General features: G+C 36.2%; 1 protein-coding gene across 2 annotated transcripts in view; it reads left to right on the top strand.

Annotated features, from left to right (window-relative positions):
- The window catches only part of LOC120515885 (calcium-binding mitochondrial carrier protein Aralar2), a 234,224-nt gene that overhangs the window by 105,738 nt on the left and 101,609 nt on the right, over positions 1 to 26,877 (top strand). For both annotated transcript variants that reach the window (XM_039737241.1, XM_039737240.1), the window contains exons 5-8: positions 8,269 to 8,408; positions 20,803 to 20,949; positions 22,499 to 22,637; positions 25,608 to 25,701. In XM_039737241.1, coding sequence (XP_039593175.1) covers positions 8,269 to 8,408; positions 20,803 to 20,949; positions 22,499 to 22,637; positions 25,608 to 25,701 — 520 coding nt within the window. The remainder of the gene's footprint in view (positions 1 to 8,268; positions 8,409 to 20,802; positions 20,950 to 22,498; positions 22,638 to 25,607; positions 25,702 to 26,877) is intronic.

Raw genomic sequence — 26,877 nt, 5'->3', positions numbered from 1 at the left:
TACACCAAGTTTAGGTTTTATACATCACGATTTAAACATGGAAACGTTCTTATGCAACATTTCTGTTTGTACACCCCGTTTATACATGAGGCCCCAGGTGTTTTGGGATATTGGCAGCAAAGAGTGATACAAATGTAGAATTTAATGAAGAAAAGGAAGGTGTATGATGAACATTAACAATTCTATAGCGAAGCCAGCATGTAGTTAATGGAGGCTTAAAAGAGCAGATTAGATGTTTATTGTTTCATCTTTAGATAATTTATTCTATATTGTAACCCACGGTTTTTTGAGTAGAAATAAAGGCACTATTTCCTAGTGTTATGGGCATCAAAGGGTACTCTATCATATTTCTTTTGTACTTAAGTTATTTTCCTAAAAATCATTTTTCATTTGCTCTCTAATAGTCTTTCAATTTCATTCCAGTGACTGCTTGTCTATATTTTAAATATATTAACATAATCACATATGTATTTTGCATTCATTACTCATGACCTACTCATTTTATAATTGCTATACTACTTTACTTAATAGCTAACTATCCACCAAAAATGGCAAATTAGACTGTTGATTTATTAAAATACCTCTAGTTAAATGCATGTCAAAAAGCTCTGTGTATATTTTTATACCCTTGAGTTTACCTATTTTTTAATATTTTAAAGAAAGGAATTATTAAAGTGGTAAACTGTAAACATCAAGAAGGCTGAAGACAGAGTGGTTCCATGTCTTATAACACAATAATAATGAGACCAAAATGAAAGGACGCTGGTAATTGAAGCCAGAATCTCTTTAAAATCAATCCTTAAAGTGGCAGAGAATGTGGTTTGTGTTGCATAAGTCCTAATTTATTGCCAGTACTTGCTTTCAAGCATTTTTAAATGGTTTGTTTCCAAAGCATCCATTTTATCAGGTAACCTGCCAAATGCACTGTTTATCTTTATTCATAGAGAAGCTATGTCTTTGCATATACATTTCACTCTTTCAGTTTCAGTTATTAGTGCCTGTTTATACCAACTTATAGTCCGCTAGGAAAGTTTATTTATTTCAGTATTTTATAACTTACCAATAACAAACCTGTTTTCTGTCTCACTTAAACGTAACCTTTTGTATCTTGTGTTGTAAATCTTTGTGACTTTGCTAAATTAGTAGATAGATAGATAGATAGATAGATAGATAGATAGATAGATAGATAGATAGATAGATACTGATAAAGAACAATATTAAATTAAAGAGTGATAAAAATGCAGGTATAACAGACAGTACCTTTGCATAATGTTAACGTTTACCCCCTCGGTGGAATTGAAGAGTCGCATAGTGTGGGGGAGGAACGATCTCCTCAGTCTGTCAGTGGAGCAGGACAGTGACAGCAGTCTGTCGCTGAAGCTGCTCCTCTGTCTGGAGATGATACTGTTTAGTGGATGCAGTGGATTCTCCATGATTGACAGGAGCCTGTTCAGCCCCCGTCGCTCTGCCATGGATGTCAAACTGTCCAGCTCCGTGCCTACAATGGAGCCTGCCTTCCTCACCAGTTAGTCCAGGCGTGAGGTGTCCGTCTTCTTTATGCTGCCTCCCCAGCACACCACCTCGTAGAGGAGGGCGCTTGCTACAACTGTCTGATAGTCTTACTGCAGATGTTGAAGGACGCCAGCCTTTTAAGGAAGTATAGTCGGCACTGTCCTTTCTTACACAGAGCATCAGTATTGGCAGTCCTGTCCAATTTATTATCCAGCTGCACTCCCAGGTATTTATAGGTCTGCACCCTCTGCACACAGTCACCTCTGATGATCACGGTGTCCATGAGGGGCCTGGTCCTCCTAAAATCCACCATCAGCTCCTTGGTTTTGCTGGTGTTCAGTTGTAGGTGGTTTGAGTCGCACCATTTAACAAAGTCCTTGATTAGGTTCCTATACATCTCCTCCTTCCCCCTCCTGATGCAGCCGACGAGAGCAGTGTCATCAGCGAACTTTTTTACGTGGCAGGACTCCAAGTTGTATTGGAAGTCCGATGTATGTAGGCAGAACAGGACCAGAGAAAGCACAGTCCCCTGTGTTGCTGCTATCTAAAATAAAAAGAGTGTAAAGTGTTACAAACTCCAACTAGGATAACCAAGGAAACACCTTGCATGGGGCGGGTATGAAATTCAAATCAAAAACATACTTAAAGGAAAAAAAATTGCCGGGTTTTATACTTTAATGTGTTTAAGATGAGCTTTTGGTTTAGATCTTTTGACTGTGTCATAGAGTTGCAAGGCTGAATTAAATGCAACACTTCCATTTGTTTTTTAAAATTAGTTTTAGGTTAAAAACAACAAAAATGTATTTAGGTAAGAATTTTAATTCTAAAGTGACTGAAACCCTCATTATTCCATTAGACAACATCTGGCCAAGTCAAACATAGCATGGATTTCTCAGCCTTTCAAAAAATAAGTGACTACTGAAATACTTTGAAATCAAACACAAAATATTCTGAACTCTGATTTTAGTATTGTCCACATTGATTTATTCTCATGTATAATGCTATCTGTGTAGGATTATTTGCTTACTTCTGCCCTTTCACATTAACTGTATGAACCATTCTGTATTTTATTTACAGATGCTTTGTAAATTGTTTATCAGTGTTTTAGGGAAATGATGTGTCATACTAGCATTAACAGGTTTGAAAGATTTAATAATAAATTTTTTTAAAATTTGGAGATTTTCAGACCTTTCCAGAGTTGGTAAATGAGTGGTTATATACTCTGTCATGATCCCTAAGCAACAGTAAGTGTAGTAGTATAGTGCTGTAGAACCCAAAACTCCTCCAATCACAGATGTAATTAATTATTTTATCCACTCCTTTAGTAGTATTTTTATGTGTACGTTATCTCAAAAAGACATATATATTTGATGTTTTGTTGTATTGTGATGCGTGAGTCCCTGTCTTGCACCCCAAAACATGAGGCTGAGTCTCAGTACTTGAGCAAAGTCAGCTCTGTTCAATTTGAAACAGGAACAGTTATTTATTGTAGCGAGATCTACCATTCTCCTATACACAGTCACAGCAATCAGACAGGGTCGTGGCCAGTTTAGTAGTGAAGTAATACTGTTCCCTGCATTTATAATGTTTCTTGCGTCACCCATCGACGACAGGCACTTATACCGTGAACGCGGTCAGCTTGGATTTGCTTTCACTGCAAGCCAGTACATCACTGGAAGCCTGTGGTTGCCCTGGCAACTGATAGGCTGTCTTCCACAGACAGATTGCATTTCGGGATGCTTTTTGGCATGTCATATCATTGGAGGGAGTCCCAAAAGAGTTTAGAAATCTTACAGTATCTAAACTTAATCAGTACTTTTATCCTATTTTATTTTTATTTTATTACATTTCTCATTCATTTTTTAGAAAGGTTGCACAATTTGTGAAAGTGATTTATATATTTCAAAATGTTAGTTGTGTGTGTTTTTTAATTTTGGGTCACCTTCCATTCCTAACATTTTTAAAGGCTATCAACAAGATAACATTATACTTAAATACCTAATATGCAGTTATTCTGTGTTTCTGATATTACAGAAGTTTATCTATTTGATGTTGCAATAAACATAACCAACAGAGAAAGATATAGGCTTCCATGTTACAACAACAACATTTATTTATATAGCACATTTTCATACAAAAAATGTAGCTCAAAGTGCTTTACAAAATGAAGAATAGAAAAATAGAAGACACAATAAAAAATAAAAATAAGTCAACATTAATTAACATAGAATAAGTAAGGTCCGATGGCCAGGGTGGACAGAAAAAAAAAAACTCCAGACGGCTGGAGAAAAAAAATAAAATCTGCAGGGATTCCAGACCAAGAGACCGCCCAGTCCCCTCTGGGACCGTTAGTCAAACATGCAGGCGTGCTCGAGTGTACTTTGGTACACTGGCAGATTAGGTTTCTAACTTCAAGGGTACATCTTATACATGATAGCAGCAAGTCTTTCTCTCTCTGCCATTTTCTCAATGTGTTTAACCTTCCCATTGCAATTGTTGAGAACAAACACTGGATACAGGGACCACATGTGACAAGAGAGGCAGGATATGTGGGCAAAAAAGTAATTGACTGTGGATGTACCAGAAGTGAGAAGAGCAAGGTCGAAAAGTAGGTGGAGGCTTACAGTAAAGTAGTATTTAGAGGATTGTAGGATTATATGAAATGGGTAATATGCTGAAGTAAATAAAAATGGGGATCCATTGTGGTGACACCTGCATTTAGAAGACCTCATAGTAGAAGAAAAAAAGATGTTATATTGTTGACAGTAACATCCTTTAAAGATGAAAATCATCTAACATGATTTGTTTTAATTTGTGCCTTTAAATCACCAAAAGATGTCTTGTGCCAGTTACAAGAAAAGGGAACAGCCTGAAGGATCTAGAGCTCAGACACCTGCCACCCATTCTTTTTCCAAACCAACCGCCCCATGTTGACTACTGGTACCATGTGTTAGGGAGATACTGCCCTGATATTAAAAGCGGGTAATCAGGAAATGCGCATTTTTTTTAGAAATAAAGCAAAAAAATTCTTAGGGCCTAAAAATAAAATTGAAATCAAATGGTAATCTTTTTTAAACAATGAATTGCAAGGAGTTGTTTACCAAAATAACCATAGCCAAAACTCTAATTTGATAAATCGAAACCAAAATACCGAAAATGACACTTAATAATACCATTTGTTCATTGATTGAATCTGTATATCGGACAAATGAGTTCATTCTGTTGCACTGTAATTTAATATCTAGGGTGAGTTAGGCAGTCCCTAATAACCATCAAGATCCCCTAGCAACCCATTGCCTGCTGGTAGTGTTTTTCAAAATGACAGTATACAGTTAAAGTTGAACGAAAAAATGTAAATTTTTCTTAAACTAGGAAATAAAATTCTAACTCATACATGAAAGTGAAGCTTGGAAATTAATATTTCAAAATACTCTTGTAAATTTAAAAAAAATCAAAACACAAGCCATTTTCTAATGAATTATAACAGGTTTCCCATTTTTTCACAAGTACTTTTATTTGGCCACTTGAAGAGATTCACTTTTTCTTGTAGCTACTCAACTGTTCCCCTTGGGAAGTGTTTGATGTAATTTACCTCATAAAGTGACTTTTCTCTCCATTTCCAGGAGAAAAATATTTTCTCTATAATCTTTGTGTTCTTGATAGACTGAAATACACATCTTTTTAGTCTTACTGCTGTGAAGCTCCCTCAAACTATAATGCTCTTTTGTTGTCATTATTGTGTTAGTGGGGCACACCAACTACAGCACGAGGAACAAAACAGTGCTGTGACAAATGTGCACAGCTACTCAGGATCACTATGCTATTTATATCACAATAAACTTGCAAAACAATATATACATTTTGCAGTACAGTTTCTGTTTAATTCACATGGTTTGTGTTGTCTTTGCAATTGTGCAGGGTGTCTCTTCTTGCATTATAGATTTTACTTTGTAGTGCTGTTCATGGTATTTTAAATTGCACAGTATAGTAACTCTACGCTAAATGCACATGTTTTACTGCCTGCATTTTTCCTATTCATTGGCCACAGTACACTTTTGCCACTGCCTTTTTGTTGCACACAACACTATAAAATATTTTCCTATATTGGTAGTTTTATTTTCAAAGATATGGCAAAAAAAATGCTCAAAACTATTTAAAAAAAAAACTATATTAATAAAATATTTATGATGTTGCTCAAAACTGCTTTCCACTATGTATAAGTCAGATAGTATGTTCACTTTGTCATGCATCTCTGTTCCCATGCTTTCTACAGATTTGTAGTTGCAACATAAGTATGCAAAAAGGCTAATATCAAAACTGTATCAGTTATTTCAAGAAAGCCCACTTCTGGATTTCTTGAAGCAAGGTTTTGGAGCTAGAGCTCTCAATTTATATCTCAGAAAATGAGTTGGAGGAGAAAGCCTACATTACATACTTTTTACCATGTTGTAGTGACAGTGCTGCACAAAAAGGTGGGGTCTGAGTGAGAAAGAGCTCAGCTGAAGTGACTCGGAAATACTGTTACCGGCAGTTTCTGTGCAGCTGAGAACAGAAGTTGTTCATTTGGTTTTGCTTTAGAGAAACTGCTTCTGTGGGTCTTTGTAATCAAGATGATGCTGGTTCTTGGATGACGACTGCCAGTTACCACAGAATAAAATGTAGGGTAATTCTTGGCATAATTCCATGACAAAACATGTATAATATCATGGAAAGTACTCTGCTTTTCACATTTGTTCTTAATCTTAGGTTCTTTGGTATGTGGACACATTTACTCCAAACTATTGTATTATAAAGCAGCTTCATCTGTGTGTTCTCAATCCTACTATCACAACTCAAGGATCTTCAGTCATAGCATATCCACTACACACCAGGGGGTTTAGCCATTTAGGCCCCTGCTTATATAGTGCTTTTTTACCGAAGACTACACTATGAAAACTATCTTTTCAAGGTGAACTGTGTCACCTCTGCTGTCCCAGAATTGGTTAATAAGCTCTTCATTTGCCTACAGAGAAACCACAGGCAGATTGACAGCTCAGGGAAACTGTTCTGTTATTTGAATTAATCTAAACATACAGGACCATAAGCAGAAGCATAGGCAGAAATACTGTATGCAGTATACAACCTGGGCATTTACAGCTACAGCTATTTTAAAATGATCTTCATTCTCTATCCAGGTGCCATACTTCTTGCTTACAGAGCCGCTCCAGAGAAAGATTCACAGCAGGCTAATTTCATTCTAAGTTGGAAAGGCAGACCCTCTCTCGCTAGGTTATTGTCTGGTTTATATCTTCTTTCTGTAAGGCAATAATATGCCTATGTTGTGAATTCTGGGTCTGGGTCAGAATGGTACCGCCTCCTGGAGCTTCCCCCACAAAGAACAAAAAAAAAAGTAAACCTAAATAGACAAAATGAACTAATAGTAAGCAAAAGTAAGAGAATTAAAACATAAAAGACAATAATAAAAGGGCAGAAAAAACATGAATAAAACATATACACGCATAGAAAATGCTAAAATAAGGTCCATTTGTTAAATAATAACCAAATTAAGCAGTTCCTGTAATTGTCATATCAGCATTTCAGTCTTTTTAATATGTTTATACAAAAAAAGAAACAAGGTTCATAAATCTCTCCTGTGGGCATGCCTCTATCATCAAAAAGGCACAGAAGAGACGTAAACAGTTTCAAAGTATAAAAACTTTGTGAGTTCCAAATTTTTCATCCACATATTAGCATAAGTAACTCAGCTCACAAGTTGCAAGAAATGAAATAAGAGAAATGTGTAACTGTATGCTTAATATCAACTCCCACCTAATCCAAAGTAGAGTTCCTTAAGCAAATAAAAGGATGAGTTTCTCTTTGAAAAGGCTAAAATGTGTCTCGCTGTACAGTATGTGAGTACATACCCGAACATCCGGCACTCTCTCCATATAATAAAATAATATTAATAACTATCCTTTTTATTTTTAATCCACATAATATTTTGTAAATGGACTGTCTGTTGCAAGTGGGTGGAATTGTATATCAATAAACCTGCAACATTCATCCATTCATTGTCAATGCTACACAATTCACTAACTTCAGACCTGTTTTTTTCTTAGGTTTTTGGTGGAATCTCTAATACATGAGGATAATTTATGCACATTTTAATTTTTTATTATTAAAGCTTTATCTTTTCAAAATGTTTCATTCTTTGCTGTGGGTTTCTAATGGTATTAAGCATGATAAATCTTCTGTTTTAAATGCCCCACTGAGAAATCTATAAAGAAAGATTGTTGAGCAGTATATGCTAAATTAGTTGATTTGTGCACAGCTGGAAATATGCATTCTGTATCGACAGTCAATGTTAATTAATTCCTACATTCTGACTGCCATGATGGGCAAATAAAAAGCCTGCAGAATTTGTTTCACAAATTTCACAGTGTTATTATCTTCTATTAAAGGCTAAAGTATTGCATAAAACATACTACATGAATTAAAGCATCAGTTTACTTTACCTGCTCACTACAGTAAGTAGAATTATATTAGCTGTATTAAAAATATTAACACATTCAGTGTTGTTGTGTTTTATAACATCTAATGGAGTGATGGAACATATTTCATTTGCTGTGCTTACATTTAAATTAACATCTGATACTGGTAAACTAAAATGAAGGATATATATATATATATATATATATATATATATATATATATATATATATATATATATATATATATATAATAATATATATTTATGTGTGTGTATTTTTTTCGTAGAGGATGTCAAACATGTTTTCAGCCAGACCACTCTTCATCAGCGCATTCCATTTAACTGGGATTGTGAGTTTATTCAGCTGCACTTTGGCAAGGAGCGAAAGAAGCATTTCACTTATGATGAATTCACTCAGTTCCTTTTGGTTGGTATTGACATTTACTAAAGTTATATTTTTTCTCCTTTGCTGTATAATCTACATTTCCACACTTCTTGTTTTAAAGTAAATTACCTTTAAATTGTGTATTTCGCTTTATGCCTAAATTAAAATCAGAGAGTGTGCAATTTAAAAATTAAAGTATTTTTTTGATTGTACATTTATTCTTTATTTTTAATTAATGCAGATTTTACTATCTCTTTATAAACAGTTATGGCTCAAAATTTTAACAAGGTTTTCTAAACTATATAAGAAATGTTATCAGTTTATAAAATAAATAAATCACATAGGATAATATATTTATGGAATGAAAGTTATTGTTATAATTATAGTACAGTATATGTGTTCTTTTATTTCACATAGATAAGTACTATAAAAATAATTTCTAACTTTGCGACTTCTCATTGTTTTCTATCAAATAAATTTCAAATAACAAAGCTGTGTGTCTGAAATCAGACTAAAGTGCAGAAACACTTCTGTTTCCCTTTAAACGAATACAGTATCTACTTAACTATCTTTTTACTTATTTTCTGAACCTATAGATTTTGTATAACAGGATAAGTAACACTGATTTCATATAGTTGACATTTCTCATGGTACAGTAACACTGATGATATTTTGACAGTTGTTATTTGCACTAGAAGAGCTTTCACATAAGTGCAGTTCTCTTAAGCCAAAATCAGCATGTGCTCATTTGTAGATTTTAGACTTCATCACCTTGTTCCCACCTAGAACTCCTCAGGGAGTCTGAGACAAAACAGTTTCTATGAGAGAAACCATGTGGTAATTTGTTCTTTGTTTTTTTTCTTCTTGAACTGAGTACTATATAATGAATAGATATGTTTTGTTGATTTATGGATGTACAGACAAGAGGAATGGTACTGTTATTTAACAGCTGCCAACAGTATTTTTATTCAAACTACTATAAGCATTCTGCACATTCTCTGTATTATTAATACATGTTCTACGCTGATACAGTATAATGAGATCATTTCTTGGAGCCTTTTTTAGTTCAATTAACACCTGCTATAAGTGTCACGGGTGTAAAGGAAACTTTTAACTTAGTTGAATACACTGTAAAATATTGTTTGATTATGCAGAATGTAATGGCATGCTTTAAGTTCTCAAAGACTGCTGACTTACTAGTATTTGACACTTCACCTTATAAGATTCTTAAAATTTGCATTACACATTTAAATGTGTTAATTTACCTTACTGAGTAAAATGACATGTAACAAGTGAAAGTCATATTTATGAATATTGTCTATTATTTACATTTTTAGTTATAATGCAGTACACCTTCAGTATCATATCTCTTTGCATTAATTACATTCTGTCAGTCAAATTTTGTGAAAAGCCCTGAAGTTTTAAATTATTGTAAGCACATATTCTCCAAATGCCATTTTAAAGATTTGCCTTTTGCTGTTTTTTTAGGTATAGATAACTCCAATAAAAATAAAACATAAATACAAATATACAGTAATAAATTCAGTCTTCAATCAGCTGTCAATGAGCATCTTGAACACGGTTAGTCATTCTTATCCACATTACTTCTAGTTTTGAGAATTGCCATCTTAGCATGACCTTACAAAAAAAAATGTAATTCCACACCACTAATTAAAGAAATCACACATAGTCATTAATTAGAGTAGTGCACAAGACTCTTAAAGTAAATATATTGAGCTCAAACTTCTCACATTTTGTGGATTAGTACTGTTATGGAATCTGGTAGTCCTGGCTTCGCAAATGTCATAAACCAATGAGAAGGGACTTACACCATGAATAAAGCTTGTGGGAATCTCATGGTTGGACCATGTGGTCCTTGCTTTATAACCAAAAATTCAGATGGTGGAGTCAGAACAGTCATCCAACTCCAACTCTTTTCATATTGTACAAGTTGCTAATTTTTTCTACTTTTAGTTAGACTGTAGTACTTCATATGGAAGTCAGATGCTGCACCAAATGATGAATAAAAAAGATCTTATGTGAGATGAGATTAAGTATCTCATTTGTAAGAATATCTCACCAACCGTTCTCTTGATACAATATGCTTGCTTGGTCATGTTCTCACATTTTTGTAATGAAGCCTTTGGAGAATTTGCCCTGTCCCAAGTGCATTGATGTTACTGATGAATATCAGTAAAGACGGTTTTCAGCATGAGCTCAAGTGCATGCAGAAGGAACTCCAAGCCCAGCTCAGGGTGGCGAAGGAGCAATACAGGAGAAAGCTGGAGCAGAAGTTGCAGAATAGCAGCATGAAGGAAGTGTGGGATGGGATGAAGATCATCACTGGCTGCAGTTTGAAACGGGGTGCCACCATCGAGAGAGACGCGAGAGAGCAAACCAAATGAACAACGTCTTTAACAGGTTTGACCACCCTAACCCACTCTCACCTTGGAGTACTGCACCCTCCACCCATCCTTCTGCTGATACCAGCATAGGAGAGCCATCCCCACCCACAATTACAGCATCCCAGGTGAGCAGAGAGCTGAGGAGACTTTGTGCCAGCAAAGCAGTGGGTCCAGATGGAGTATCACCACGACTTCTGAAGGCCTGTGCGCTGTAGCTGTGGAGTCCTCTGCAGCACATCTTCAAAATGAGCCTGCAACAGGGGCGAGTCCAGAGGCTTTGGAAAACCTTGCATCACCCCAGTCCCAAAGGTATCACGTCCTAATGAGCTGAATGACTTCCAGCCTGTCGCCCAGATGTCACATGTGATGAACACCATGGGGTAGCTGCTGCTTCACCACCTGAGGCCACTGGTCCGCCACGCCCTCGACCCTCTGCAGTTCACATACCAGTAGAAGGTGAGAGTGGAGGATGCCATCATCTATATGCTACACCGATCCCTCTCCCACTTGGACAGAGGCAGTGTAAGAATTATGTTTCTGGGCTTCTCTAGCGCCTTCAACACCATCCAACCTCTGCTCCTTAGGGACAAGGTGACAGAGATGGGAGTAGATTCATACCTAGTGGCATGGATTGTGGACTATCTTACAGACAGACCTCAGTATGTGCGTCTCGGGAACTGCAGGTCTGACATTGTGGTCAGCAACACAGGAGCACCGCAGGGGATTGTACTTTCTCCAGTCCTTTTCAGCCTATGTACATCAGACTTCCAATACAACTCGGAGTCCTGCCACGTGCAAAATTTCGCTGACGACATTGCTATCGTGGGCTGCATCAGGAGTGGGCAGGAGGAGGAGTATAGGAACCTAATCAAGGACTTTGTTAAATGGTGTGACTCAACTCACTTAACACCTGAACACCAGCAAAACCAAGGAGCCGGTGGTGGATTTTAGGAGACCCAGGCCCCTCCTGGACACCGTGATCATCAGAGGTGACTGTGTGCACAGGGTACAGTCCTATAAATACCTGGGAGTGCAGCTGAATGATACATTGGAGTTACTGCCAATACTGATACTCTGTGCAAGAGAGGACAGAGCCGACTATACTTCCTTAGAAGACTGGCATCCTTTAACATCTGCAATAAGATGGTGCAGATGTTCTATCAGACGGTTGTGGTGAGTGCCCTTTTCTGCGCGGTGGTGTGCTGGGGAGGCAGCATAAAGAAGAAGGACGCCTAACACACGGACAAACTGGTGAGGAAGGCAGGCTCTATTGTAGACATGGAGCTGGACAGTTTGACATCCGTGGCAGAGCGTTGGGCACTGAGCAGGCTCCTGTCAACCATGGAGAATCCACTGCATCCACTGAACAGTATCATCTCCAGACAGAGGAGGAGCTTCAGCAACAGGCAGCTGTCACTGTCCTGCTCCACTGACAGACTGAGGAGATCATTCCTCCCCCACACTATGTGACTCTTCAATTCCTCCCGGGGGGTAAACTTTAGCATTATACAAAGTTATTGTCTGCTTTACCTACATTTTTATCACTCTTTAATTTAATATTGTTTTTTTATCAGTATGCTGCTGATGGAGTACGTGAATTTCCCCTTGGGATTAATAAAGTATCTATCTATCTATCTATCTATCTATCTATCTATCTATCTATCTATCTATCTATCTATCTATCTATCTATCTATCTATCTATCTATCTATCTATCTATCTATCTATCTATCTATCCATTATAGCCTGCATATCAGTACATATGTCCACTCAGTGTGCATAACTGTAAGATCAAAGATACAAGAAAACAGCTTAATTTATGGCACTATATACAAGCTTCTGATTCATACTGATGCATTTTTTTTTTTTTGCTGGAAACCAGCTTACTGTTCTGCCACTACCAGATGCAGTTATTTGAACCCACTACCACCATCGCTTTTACATCAGTTCAGAACCTTTACCGCTTATTAGTAAAGTATCTCTGGACTTTTCTACTTCTGTCAAAAGTATATTGTGGAAATCGCACAATATTCACCTCAACAGTTCAACATTTTAATCACTTCAGTATTTTACATGTTTTTGTTGCCATTCTTCATGCATTACAGTAGGTCCTTAATTGATATTCCAAAATCCCACATTATTTAATTATATAATTTGCATTGCATTAGTTTTGGTCCATATTCTAAGTGGCTACTTTTATCAAATTTTTAGGGGCCATGACTCTTAAAGGGAAATTACTATGGGCTGTAAGAAAACATAACAACAGAGATCCACCCTGTATATTGTTGAAAACTAATACAGTAATCCCCCGCCTATCGCAGAAGTTACGTTCCAGACCCACCCGCAATAGGTGAAAATCTGCGATATAGAAAGGCCACTTTTTTTATAGTTTAAGCCTTAAAATACCCATCCCACACGCTGTAAACACATGTAAACTTATTAAAACACACTTTGTAAACACATGATATGTGGATGTTGGGCTAAGGATATGAGTAACATCTCTTTATTATAAAACATTTTAACTTCACGCAAGACAAGGCAGTGAGACAGGATAAGAGCTGGTGTACAGGCTTTTAAATGATTGACACGCAGAGTGACAAGCTGAAAAAGCTTCTTGGCAGATGCAACACAGAGCCAGCACGAAGTCCACTTCTCCTTAGCGTGCATTTTGCTCCCCCCCTTCACAACAGGAAGTGGCAGGAGCATAGCGTGCCTCCTTGGGGGAGGAGGGGTTTGAGCGAAGCGATCACCAGATCCGAGCACTTCTCCTTATCATGCATTCAGCCGTCACCCCCACTTCAGAACGCAAAGAGCAAACAGAACAGCAAACTTGGCAGAAGCAGCACAAAACCAGTAGCTGATCTGTCCACTTCTGCTTAGCGTGCGTTCAGACTCCCCCCTTCACAACGCGGGGAGCATTATAAGTGCTGCGAGAAAGAGATTTAACCACGCCCAGGGCAGGAAATAAAGGACAAATATTGTTTTTACAAAAGTTTTAAAGTAAAAATGAAAATAATGCATATGTAACAATTCCCATGAAAATAGCAATCTCTTTAAATTGTTTATCTGGTAAATCAAACGAGGGGGTGGGCAAGCGAAGAGAGCAGGGGGCGGAGCCCCCTAGTGATAATAATAGTATTTATAAAGCCGCGATGTAGCGGGGGCGCGATAGCTGAACCGCGATAGAGCGGGGGATTACTGTAAGCTCAAATGACTGATACAGTGGAACCTCGGTTCATGACCATAATTCGTTCCAAAACTCTGGTCGTGAACCGAGTTGGTTGTGAACCGAAGCAATTTCCCCCATAGGATTGTATGTAAATACAATTAATCCGTTCCAGACCATACAAAGTGTATGTAAATATATTGTTTTTAAAGATTAAGCACAAATATAGTTAATTACACCATAGAATGCACAGTGTAATAGTAAAGTAATGTAAAAACATTGAATAACACTGACACAAAACACCCAGGCTCCCTGCTCAGCTGCACAAACAGGCTCGCTCGCTCTCTATCTCTCTCTCTCTCTCTCTCTCAGCAGAACGCACCCTCCCCCTCTCTCTCAGCAGCATGCGCTCGCTCTCTCTCTCTCAGAACAGAGAGGAACATTTGAACAAATCCGAACTTTAATTTAAAAACAGGAGTTCAGGCAGGCAGGCACGCACGTGCAGGTAGGCACGTCTGACCGAGAACAATGCAACACGTGCGGAAATCATTGGCGCACACAAACCGAAAGTGAAACTGGCTTGTTCGTATACCAAGTGTGTGGTCGTGAACCGAGGCAAAAGTTTGGCAAACTTTTTGGTTGTGAACCGAGTTGTACGTGTACCAAGACATTCGTGAACCGAGGTTCCACTGTACTGAGATTACTATCTGGACAGAGTGAATAAGTGGACTGAGTGGTTTTATAGTGGGAGAGCAGGAAGGGTGTTTCGTAGGGCAAGGAAGTAACATGAGGTCATCTGTAAGAGCCAGGTCATTTGTAGGGATCGTAAGTGAGGTCAGGAACAGGTGGATTTGAGTTGCTTAACACTAGAATTTCCAATGCCAACAAAAAAACTTGTAATCCCGGTCCACCTTAAATCCCTTAGCACCTCTCCATCAGTGTCTTTTGTGTTCTAAATGTGTCGATCAGAAAAAGCAGCAAGGAGCCTTCTATCCCATCCCCCCACCAATGCCATTCCTTATTCAGGAAAAGATCCTAGTCATCCCACAGGAGAAAGACTTTCCGAGACTAAGGTCATAAAGCTTATGGAGCCGTAACTTGACAAAGGCAGAACTGTAACAACAGTTGTGCAAATTGCAACTGGAGCTTCCACCTGCAGCTAAAGTCATTCGCGTACTGAAGTAGCATTGCACATGTAGTTTGTCAGCATGCCGCTCAGTCACCTCGATTGGGCTGTCCATGTTCTTAAACAGCTGCCTTCGGAACTTCTCGGTGTTGCTGGGAGGTTGTTTATGAGAGTCTCACAAGCGTGTTGCTCAGCAACCTTCCTCACATTTTTGATATCTGGCTATAGCCAGTGCCCAATTTTCCCCCAGATCTCAAATGCTTGCACTCTGGTATGCCGCTCCATTTAGAATTTCCAGTTGAGCCACTTCCTCGCCTGCTGGTCCGAGGTCTTACTGTATCTTTTTAGGACCTTGGCCTTTAAAGTGTCATAATTGGTGGTCTGTTCTTCAGAGAGATTATAATAGGCCCACTGCACATCACCCTTCAAGGATGGTGCCAATATGTTTGCCTACTCTGCTCGCACCCAGTGATGTCAAGTGGTGGTACATTTGAATATCAAAAAAATAGGTTTCAATGTGATCACTTTCTGACAAAGGTAACAATACCTGGGATGGTGCCCACGCCTCCGACTCAGCGAGCTGTGTGTGTTTCTCCAATCTGAACCTTCAGATGTTTCAAGTCAGCCACAATGGTGGAAAGGACAGCATTCCGGTCTTGCACGTCATACATCTCATGAAAGCAAAAAGAGCTGGGGATCCACCCTGTATATTGTTGAAAATAAGTAGTCAAAAATGACTGGTACTGAGATCATCTGTCCAGATGGAGCACATAGGTGGACTGCAGGGAAGGAAGTAACATGGGGTCATCTGTAGGGGTTGGAAGTGAGGCCAGGAACAGGTGGAAATGAGTTGCTTAAGTGTTTTTTTCTTCTGAAGGTCTTTGGGGAGAGAAGGAGAGGCATTAGTACTCGGCACCAACCCCTGGTCTGGCGTGTCAATATCCCGATATGAACCCTTCGACTCCCTCCCAATTGCATATGTGTGACAGCATAGTTTCATTTCACCAGTGTGGCAATTTTGTCTTTTCACTATTCTGCATAAAAGCCTTTGAGAAATGGGTAAAAGAACAGGGTGAAAAACTAGTGAGAAGAGTTTATCGCAAAACCAGGCCCTGGCCATTTTACAGATAGAAGGAGAGTGAACAGAGTGGGTGTTTTGTGATAGTTCTAAGTAGATCTTAATGGCTTTACATTTTAGTCTGTGAAAGTAGAGTAAATATACAGTGGGGAGATAGCAAATAATGAATTAAGATGAATATACACCACTTTCTATAGCCGCTTTCTGTCCCCATTAAATAAATTACCGTACCAAATTGTAACGGAGACACTCAAAACACTTTCAAAAATGGACACGGAGAAAAGGATGTTTGCTTGTTGTGACTCTCTGAGCTTATTTAACTTTCTCAACTATAGTGTTGCTTTTTGCCTCTCACTTCCCACATTGAATAAAATGCAACTTTATTAATTGAGCTCTGCACACATCTTATTTCATTCATTCCTAATGTGAATGTTGAAACAACTAATCTTTCATTTGGCAATGACCAGTGATAACATTCATAATAGTTCTTTTCTGGGTTTTTTTTGTTTAGAAAAGCAAAAACATTTTCATCTGTGTGTTTCAATATATAATACAGAAAAAAAGAGAATAAAGTAACCATGCAGAGAAAAAGAGGGTAGCAAGTATGAAAGGGAAAGGATACTTGTTTATCCTTCTCATTATTATTGTATGGGATCTTTCAACAAAGACTGAAATCCAATATGGTACATATAACAAAACATGTAAATATCAACAGACAATCATAAACAATTTACAGCACAGGAAATTAAGTGAAAGAGAATTTTAAAAAAATATTCCCTCATAAACATTTTTAAGTCATAGTAGTAATCTGAAATCTTACCAAATCAATTTTTATTAAGAACTGTTTGTCTACTTCCACACTGATGCAATTGTTTTATGTTCCTTATACTCTTTATGTAGTCTAAGCAAATGTGGGCTCATTCACTTTTATCCTGCTTACAGGCGCCATGCAAAAAGCCATAGGCTGGTCTAAAATGACTGACATTCCAACTGACTGTTTCCATGGCAACTATATGAGCGCTCCTGTAAGAGTGCTTCTGTGCCTGCACTACATCTTCAATCAGATCTTAAGGGCTGCATTAATTCTGACATTGCCACACACTACAGTGTTAGCTGATGCTTACTTTTTCTTTATGTATAATGTCATTCTTGGCACTAAAAATACATATATATGCATTGTCTTTCAATTTCTGTTGCTAAAATTGTACTTAAAGGGTTTAAACCTGCTGCTTCAAAATCAGTCTTAGCCATAAAGAAAAAGGTTTGTCTTTTTACTTTGGTAAATTAGTACCTTATTGGGTTTTAAGCTTGCAACTTAATCTACTTTACAACTGAATCTTAAGACAAAGTGTAAAACAAAAGTGATATAACATTTTGCATTTTACAAAATATATATACAAATAAGAGGACAACAGGACCATCACATGTCATATGTTAATGGTATTTCGCTTGTACCACTGTTGCTAAGGTTGACTCAAGTCACCTGCATACAAAAATATCTTTTGTGGTATGTACAATTTTAGTTTAATACAGTTGACATTTTAGTCTTAAAATTTGCAGTAATAAACATAAACCTTGTGGCATGCATCAGAATCTGATTGGATATTTTTTGCATACAAAACAGTGAAGTCTTAAGGGGTGGCATGAAGGCAGTGTGAATAATGTTTCCGGCTCACAGTTCTTGGACCTGTTTGACTGACTTCTGTGTCTAATTTGCATTTATTTCCTGTCAGCTTCTTCCAGGGACTGTGATTTGATCACACAGTCCCAGCACATTATATTATAGAAGGTTGTCTAGTAACTTCAATTTGTACTGCCATAAGTCAGCATGAACATGTAAACAAGTGCTCCTGATAGGCAAAAAAAAATAAATAATTTTCAACTTGTAAAGCAGTTTGAGCTACATCGTTTGTATGAAAATACAATACATAAATAAATGTTGTTGTTGTTGTTATTCCAGTACATATTTCAAATTGCTCAATACAAATGTTTCACATTGTAAATCCACAGGTTCTCCCATTATTGGAATCTGCTGTTCCTAGTTTAGAGTCATGAAGAAATGGATCTTATCCAGGCAGCTAGGCAATAAGACAAGAGCCAACACTGAAATAGATGCCAGTCTTTCACACTGCTTGCTTACTTGCTAGTCCAAATTCCCTAATAGAGAGTTATGGAGAAAACCCATATGGAAGCACACCAAAAGTACCAGGAATCTAACCATGGTCCAAATGGTGAAAAGCAGCACCACAACTTGCTATGGCATTCAACTTTTCATACTTAGCATGAAGTTGAATTAGAATGTAATTGAAGTGGAAATCTATAAAGATGCTATGTCGGTTACAGATTGTTGCTTTTTGTGAATAATGAATTCTTACATACAAAGGCATTTTGTCAGATGAAGGAATATTATCAGTAAAGAATTCCATTAGCTTTGGTCCATTATTATTGCCTGTGCCTAACCTAGTAAAAAGTGTAAGCCTGAAAGGCAAGAGGAGTGTTTTGTGTATGCCAAATTTTCCTCAACATATGCTGTACTTTAGTAGAATTTTTTTAATAATATAGTTAACTTGGACCAGATGGATGGTAAAATGTATTTCAGGTACTTTTTTGTCAATACAATTTCTAGGCACAGGGTTTTTCTATTAAGGAGAAAAGCTTTATAAAGTGATTTGATTTATCTACCTCAAATCAAAACCTTGACTTTAAAGGATTGCTCCTAATTCCCTCTTTTAGCTGACCTTAGTTAACCATCAAAGGATATTTTAAATGATACCTTTTAAGACTTACATAGTCAAACCTAATTATTAAACAGAAAAAAATACTCAAAAAGTAAATAAATCACAAGTCTTAATATCAGTAATGAGCAGAATGGGGTGCATAAAGGAAAGGAGCAGTTCTGTATTTGTTCTTTAATACTAGACATTGTTTGTGAATCAAACCTCATGACAACATATTTGTTGTTTCTTCCCTGTGGCCATTTACTGAATGAAAGAGCTCAGAAAATTGACTAAGTAATGTATATATTTATGTATATTGTAGATATTATATTTTTATATGATTAATAACTATTGTTTTAAAATCTGAGTGAACATTTCTGTAATCACCCATTTATATATATTGCCAGATTATTTGTGGTTTTATTCATTGGATAGCTATCATATATTTATATATTTGATGTAAAATAATTTCTTGAATATGTCTTCCTGGTTTTAATGTGCACAAATACTATTTTAAACTTATTAATGACAGGTGAAATGATTGATGTGGAGGGAAGTAAATAATTGAAGTATTTCTGATGCCATGTCATCTGTATGCTTGTTTTATTAGTTCCACTTTACTTTTGCATTTTGTTTCAGTTATATGACCCCTTTTATTAATATTTAAATTTTAATTCAGATTAATTGGAGCAATATAACAGACATGTGTTTCAGCATCAATAAAAACCTGTAAGAAAGATATTGAAATTGTACAATTTTTCATTTCTACTATAAAATGAATCAGTTTCTGTATGTTTTTCATTATTTATAATGATTGTCTATGTCATTTATAATGACAGACAGACAGGTAGGTGCAGTAGAGAGATATATACATGCCTACACAAATACAAGTCTATTTATCCCAAGGGGTGAATGCAGTAATATACCTGCCCACACATATTAATAGTAATTTGATTAGTAGTTGTATCATTCAAAGCAGATAAAAAAGTGTTACTTGAAAACATTTTCAGACACGAGAAAATGCAAAACTTTTTTATTTTACCAACTGCACAAAGAGCTTATATGTTGTATATTCATAATATTTACTTTTTACACCAACACATTATTCCATTATACTTACCAAATAAATTAGTTATAAAAAAGCATTGTATACTCTAGAAAACAATATTGCAAGCTTCAGAAAAGAACTGCAAACAGTTTATTTATTAAAAATACAAATTAATTGCATAACATTCAAGTAATTCCCCTGGGTGTACCTATTATATTTAGTAAATTGGCTAACTGCAGTATTACAGCTCACAGTCTTAAACCAATTTTCATTGAACTTAATCAAATCACTGCTCCTCTGTCCTTTATTGTGTGATTCATAGTAAGTTCACTGCTGTGAAGTTACCTCCAGGGTATATATAATTAAGGATTATGGCATTTGGTGTAACCTATGGCTGGTGGTATGGGAACAAAATGACAGGAGCTCCACCAACTGCTAACTGTAAGACACTGAGCAGAATATTCAGTACAAAGTAGTTTCAATTAGTTTTGTAATTAGCTATTTAAATGTTAGCCCTGATCTTAAACATGTACTGTTTCCATTAGGTCCATGACTTACTGATGCATTGTAGTAATTTGTATACGTAGTTTAGAACTGTAGAAAATCCAGCCCTGTAATAATAACTTTAGTGCATTTTTGCTAAGGTTTTCGGGCCCTGTTTATATATATATTATGCAATCTTGTTGTTAATTATACAAACCTGTTGTGATCTACTTAAGTCATTTTTGATCAAGCATTAAATCATGTTGCATTTTTCAAAAGATATTAAATCGGCAGGCAAGCTCCAGATGTATATATATATTTGATATATTTGTATGCCCATATATATATATATATATATATATATATATATATATATATATATATATATATATAATTTTTTCCCTCTCTCTGCAGGAAAAGCAGCTTGAACATGCCAGGCAAGCCTTTATACAGAGGGACAAATCCAGGAGTGGAATCATAACGGCTCTGGACTTCAGAGACATCATGGTCACCATCCGACCACATATGCTGACCCCATTTGTGGATCAATGCCTTGTAGCTGTAAGTTTAAAAAGTGAAAAAGTGGTGAAAGAACAGTACCTCCATTTACAGTTTTTATATGGAAGCATTTCAGTCTATTTACATATTTGCTATTTTACAATTTTTACATCTGGCTTGATGATATCTCATATAATTTTCTACCAAAATAAAATGCTGTTATGTGTGTGTGTGTGTGTATATGTTTGTGTATGTATATATATATATATATATATATATATATATATATATATATATATATATATATATATATATATATATAATATAATATAATTTAAGTGTGAAGTCCTCCACTTCAAAAAAATGTACATTTTATATGAACAGCACCAAGGTAAAAGTTAATAAAAACAAGGCATATGTTTGTCAGCTGATTACCTAGCTTCTATGTTTTTGATACTTTTAGAAACATTTTCAATGAAATCTATTCAATAAATCTTCAAATGGTAGAAACTGTTTCATTGCACTGGAGAGCGGCGATGTGATGTATGTTGAATAGTACATGCAAATAAGAATTCCAGTGCATTCAGTACACAAGACTATAATGACTCTATAAACCTGTGAACCTGTAGATAATCATGAACAGCATTATTTTTATAACATGAAAAATGTTTATTTGTTGTGTTTGGTAAATTATGTGCTTAACATTACAAAGTTCAAGTCTCATATTGGGCCTTCTTTGTGGAGTTGGCTAGAGATTTTGTCTTTGACTCTTTTACCTAACTCATGTTATCTGATTATTTGGTTTACTAAACTAATTGTCCCTATGTGGACACTGTGCTTTGTGCTGGCATCTCATGAAAGAAAGGATTCTAGTGTTGCTATCTCTGAATGACCTCACAGTTTGGGAAACTAATAGATAGATATAAAATTTCAAGTTAAGTTTCAACACTCAAGGCTTCAAATTATGTAGTTTATTTTTCCTGTATTATTGGTTCATATATTTTACAAAAGTTTACTAAAACAAAACAGCAAAAGTCCTCTATGGCAAAGGCTGCAGCACCATCTACTGGCTGGGATGGTTTTCTTTGCAGAAGCTGAATTGTCTACTGTATATGCCACTTTTATCACAATATACTGCAAATGTTTTATTCCTGATTTAGAAAACCTGTGACAAGAGCTTGGTAGCACAGTAGGCCTGATAAAAAGCTAACAATTCTTTATGCAAAACAGAAATGTAAATTCTGATGCTGTAAAATGAGAAAATACCACCGCTATTTTTAGACCTTATACATTCATTTTTTTTCTTGTTTATTAGATGCTACTTCTTGTATAAAAAAAAGAAAGAAAAGAAAGAAAAAGACATTTAATTTACCGTTTAAAGCTAGTATTTTCTTAAATTACTACCTTGGTTGATGCTGTGATTAACATGAGAATTTATTTCCTGATGGTTAGATGGCTTAGAATTATGTTTATAATTAGCAATTAAGTTGTGTTTAAAAAATACTTAAGTTTAATAGATAAAATACTACCTTGGCATGTGCTGTTCAAAACAGATACTATTTTTGGTGTAAATTTAGATTTTATAGTTGCTTTTATTTACCATTCCTTTTAGGCTGCTGGAGGTTCGACTTCTCACTATGTCAGTTTCTCCTACTTTAATGCATTTAATTCCTTGCTCAACAACATGGAAGTTATCAAGAAGATATATAGTACATTGGCAGGTTCCAGGAAAGATACTGAAGTCACTAAAGGTTAGATTTTTGTCTTTCCTGTTATGTTGCCCCTTGAGTTTTCCCAGCTTACACATCTAGCATTCCCCATGTGCTTTACTTAATGCATGCATTTTGCAATATCTGTGACCAATCCTTTTGCAGCCTGTATTTCGGAGTTTTCTATTTACCTTGTTCCTTTTTTCTATCATTCCCTTTGACTTTAATAACATACTTAAGAAACCTGAATTGAAAAACCTGGGGATTGTAAAAGTTAGTAAACTTGTTTGGCTCTATGCCAAATCATGACTTTTTCAAGACAACCTGGCCATGTTACTGAAGAATTCAGCTTGCGTTGTCACAAAAATAAAGCCATGTTATAATTCAGGAAAGAGATTTTTATTAAACTTATATTGACTTTTATTCTTATGGAAGGTTACAACTGAAGCTAAAAGGATTCATTAAGTGTAGCCTATTGGGTCTAAAGCAGATTTCCACATCCCTTGGTTTCTCCTGTTTTCACTGACCCAAATCTGATTAATACCTTATGTTAAGACAGATCAATATTTAAAAGTCCTGCTATTAAGTCCTAAATAACGTAAAGTACCTTCAGGATATTTATTAATTAAAACCCATTTTAACATGGAACATACTATCAATATTAAATTCAGTTTTTCTTCAGACAAATAATTTTGCATTCTTTAGCAGCCGAGTCACTGGTTAGACTGTACCTATTATGTGAGTTTTGTTTGATTCTAAATTGCTTTTCCATTTTGATAATAATATAGGCGGCACGGTGGCGCAGTGGTAGCGCTGCTGCCTTGCAGTAAGGGGACCTTGGTTCGCTTCCCGGGTCCTTCCTGTGTGGAGTTTGCATGTTCTCCCTAGTCTGTGTGGGTTTCCTACGGGTGCCCCGGTTTCCTCCCACAGTCCAAAGACATGCAAGTTAGGTGCATTGGCAATCCAAAATTGTCCCTAGTGCGTGCTTGGTGTGTGCGTTTGTGTGCCCTGCGGTAGGCTGGCGCCCTTCCCAGGGTTGGTTTCCTGCCTTGCGCCTGTGTTTGCTGTGATTGGCTCCAGCAGACCCCCCCCTGACTCTGTAGTTAGGATATATTTTAGTGGGTTGGATAATGGATGGATGAATAATAGTACATTTATGATAACTGTATTATTAGCCAGGATGCTGAATGATAATGGTCAACATAAATGTAGAATTTTGCTGTTCTCTTTATCTCTTTCCATTTTGTGTTTACTTTGCATTGTATTTACCTTATTACCAAGTGTAGTAAATGTTATTAATATTTCATTTGATTTTTTTGCTTTTCTGTGTATGCAAGATAGTTTACAAATAAGCATGTCTTATTACAGTGTATTTAATACTAAACATATAGTGAAATAATAAAATTCACAATTATTTGTGACAGTGATTAAGGTGGTGACACCAGAAGTTTATGGTGTGTTGTCATGCAAGCACTTACTGTATGCTTATAGTCTTGTAATTTTGGTGAGTGTTAATTGGAGTTAAAGAAGATAGAGAAATAAAAGGCTTGTAGAAGCAACAGGCATGAAAATGAAGAAAGGAAAGATCAATGTGTTTGTCGAAGGTGAAATAACAGAAGACATGGAATTTGATGCATAGCCATGGGGCATATACTTTAAAGTTGTTAAAAGAATCTCATTTCAGTAAATGGACTGCAGAAAGTGAGTTCATAAATGCTTAATTGAGTGAAGGGTATTCTACATCAGGACAGTTTTGCATTGTTATATCTGAAAGAAGTAGCAGATGACGATGTAGTGTAAACTTCTTTGGGGATAGCTCTTCTGTGTTGAATACAGATGGTGATATAGAGAATAAGATATTTTTTTAAAAGAAGTTCTTGCATTTAAAAGTAATTTGTGTTGAATATTTGCTCTGGTACAATATTTTGCATTTCTTCTTTCAGTTTTACAATTAGGATGATGCAGATTTACAAATCCTGAAACATTTCACCTCACAGTTGTCTGAAGAATCTATAAATTTAATGGTTTGTTTAATTTTAAATGTGCAGAAGAGAGATGCTGAGTATATTGGGAGAAAGATGTTAAGGGTAGAGTTGCCAGGAAAAAGGAAAAGATAAAGGCCTAAGTGAAGGTTTATGGATGTGGTGAGAGAGGACATGCAGGTGGTGGGTGTAACAGAGCAAGATGCAGAAGACAGAAAGATATGGAAAAAGATGATCCGCTGTGGCTACCCCTAACAGCCGAAAGAAGAAGAAGAAGTGTTAATTGCAGAATGTTTTTAGTAAAGGCAAATATCTGGTAATATTTTTACCTATTCATTTTGCTGCAGATACATTAGTTTGTAAAATATTGAAAATGGAAGTGAAGGTCTGCAATATGGTTTGCACATTTGTGACTAGTAATCCACAACGGGAGAAAATGAATCACATACCTTAAAATAGCTTTTTATTACTAAGCTTTTGACAACCTACCAGGTGTCATCATCAGAGGAAAATGAATAGACATAGAGGAATAAATATTACTTTGCTATTACATTGCATTGTCTGAGAAATCAAATATTTTAAAATGTATTCTGTTACCTGTCATGGACTGGTAGCATGGCTAGTACATTAATAAACATTTATAGTATGTCTCTTTTGTATATTATAAATATTTATCCTAGCTTTTAAACAGTGATGCAGTGCTTAGCAGTGATATCTCAGAGCTCCAAGAGGATGAGTTAGAATCTCAGAATGTTTACTGTGTGGAGTTTGTCTGATGTCTGAATGGGTTTTTCTCCTGTGTACTCAGTGTTTCTGCCAGAGCTGAATGATAGATGCTTTAGGTGTACCCAGCAATGGACTGGCATCCCATTTGTGTTTTGTTCCTTGTGTACTATGCTCTCCTTGACCCTAAATTGAAATCAGTTCATCAGTTCATAACTGACAGACTAAATGCATCTTTAAGGTTTACGGGTGTTTGCATTTTTGTATCTCTTTGTGATAACTTTTTTCAATATGTCTGTTTGTACAGAAGAGTTTATTTTGGCTGCACAGAGGTTTGGTCAAGTGACTCCTATGGAAGTAGAAATTCTCTTTCATTTGGCTGATTTATCAGAACCACGTGGGTGAGTTAAACCTGTCCATCTGATTTCCATTTTTTGTGCTAGATTAACCTCTTAGAACCTACCTATTTAACATAAACATGGAATTTTGCCTTCTTTTATGAAAAGTAGTTTGTATTGTAATTATTATTTTAGTTTTATAATGGTTTATTTTGTGCGGTGATTACTTGTCTTCACTTATCTTTCAGCTGTTGCAGATTAAACTTTTTGACACCAAAATGTATAATGTCACAATAACAAAAAATGAGCCCAGAGACCATATTTAGGTCCCATAGATGCCCATTCTCACTCACAGTAACTGGCAAACATAGCTCAGCTCAGTTTAATGGTTGAGAGGGTATTCTTTTAGTAAAAGTATTCCATCTGCTCTTTTTTCTAAATGTATCTATTTTGGTTGTAGTCAGAAAGTAAAATTTTTGTTTCAGTAGTCCATAATACTTGGTTTATATAGGATGCAGGGTGTCATTTTTACTGTTAGATCTGTGTTTTATGTACCTTATGAAAGATATCCATATTATTTTAATTGGCAAATCAAGGAAAATAAGCCCAGTGTGAATGTGTTATATTTATGTGTATGTGTGTGGGCTGTACAATTGACTGCTGGTTTGTCCATGGATGGTTCCTGCCTTGCACTCAGTACTGCCAGAATAGGCCTTGGGCCTCCATTTTCCTGTATTGGATTATGTATGTTTAAAAGATTATATGTGTTTTCTGTATTGGATTTTGGATTTTAAAAATGTTGAAAGAAACTTTAACTAAACAGATGTAATTATTTTGGGCAGAAGCAGGAAAAAATGACATTAAAATTATAGATGGAGCAGAGTAAAGTATGCAATTCTACGTCACACAGTATGATGTAGAAAGCCATTTCCCCTTTCAGTCACTAGTATGGCTCAAATATTTTTCCATTGTTCTCATTTTGTCATTCTAACTAAAGTTCCTAATCATTGGCAATCCTTTGGAAGACAGGCAACTCATTTATCACCCTAAAATCTAAAGCTGTAATATATTTTTTTTATTATTACTAGGGGGCTCTGCCCCCTGCTCGCTTCGCTCACCAGCCCCCATGGGGACCTCACGTACTTGTCATTTCCCGGATCTGACGCTTGCGACAAATCATGCTGTGGTTTTGGATAAAACCAAATATTAACTCTGTCTTTGATATCTCTGTCTGTCGAA

This window comes from Polypterus senegalus, chromosome 15 (assembly GCF_016835505.1).
Source record: "Polypterus senegalus isolate Bchr_013 chromosome 15, ASM1683550v1, whole genome shotgun sequence".
Taxonomy (NCBI): domain Eukaryota; kingdom Metazoa; phylum Chordata; class Cladistia; order Polypteriformes; family Polypteridae; genus Polypterus; species Polypterus senegalus.
This window is presented reverse-complemented; position numbering and strand designations above follow the sequence as displayed.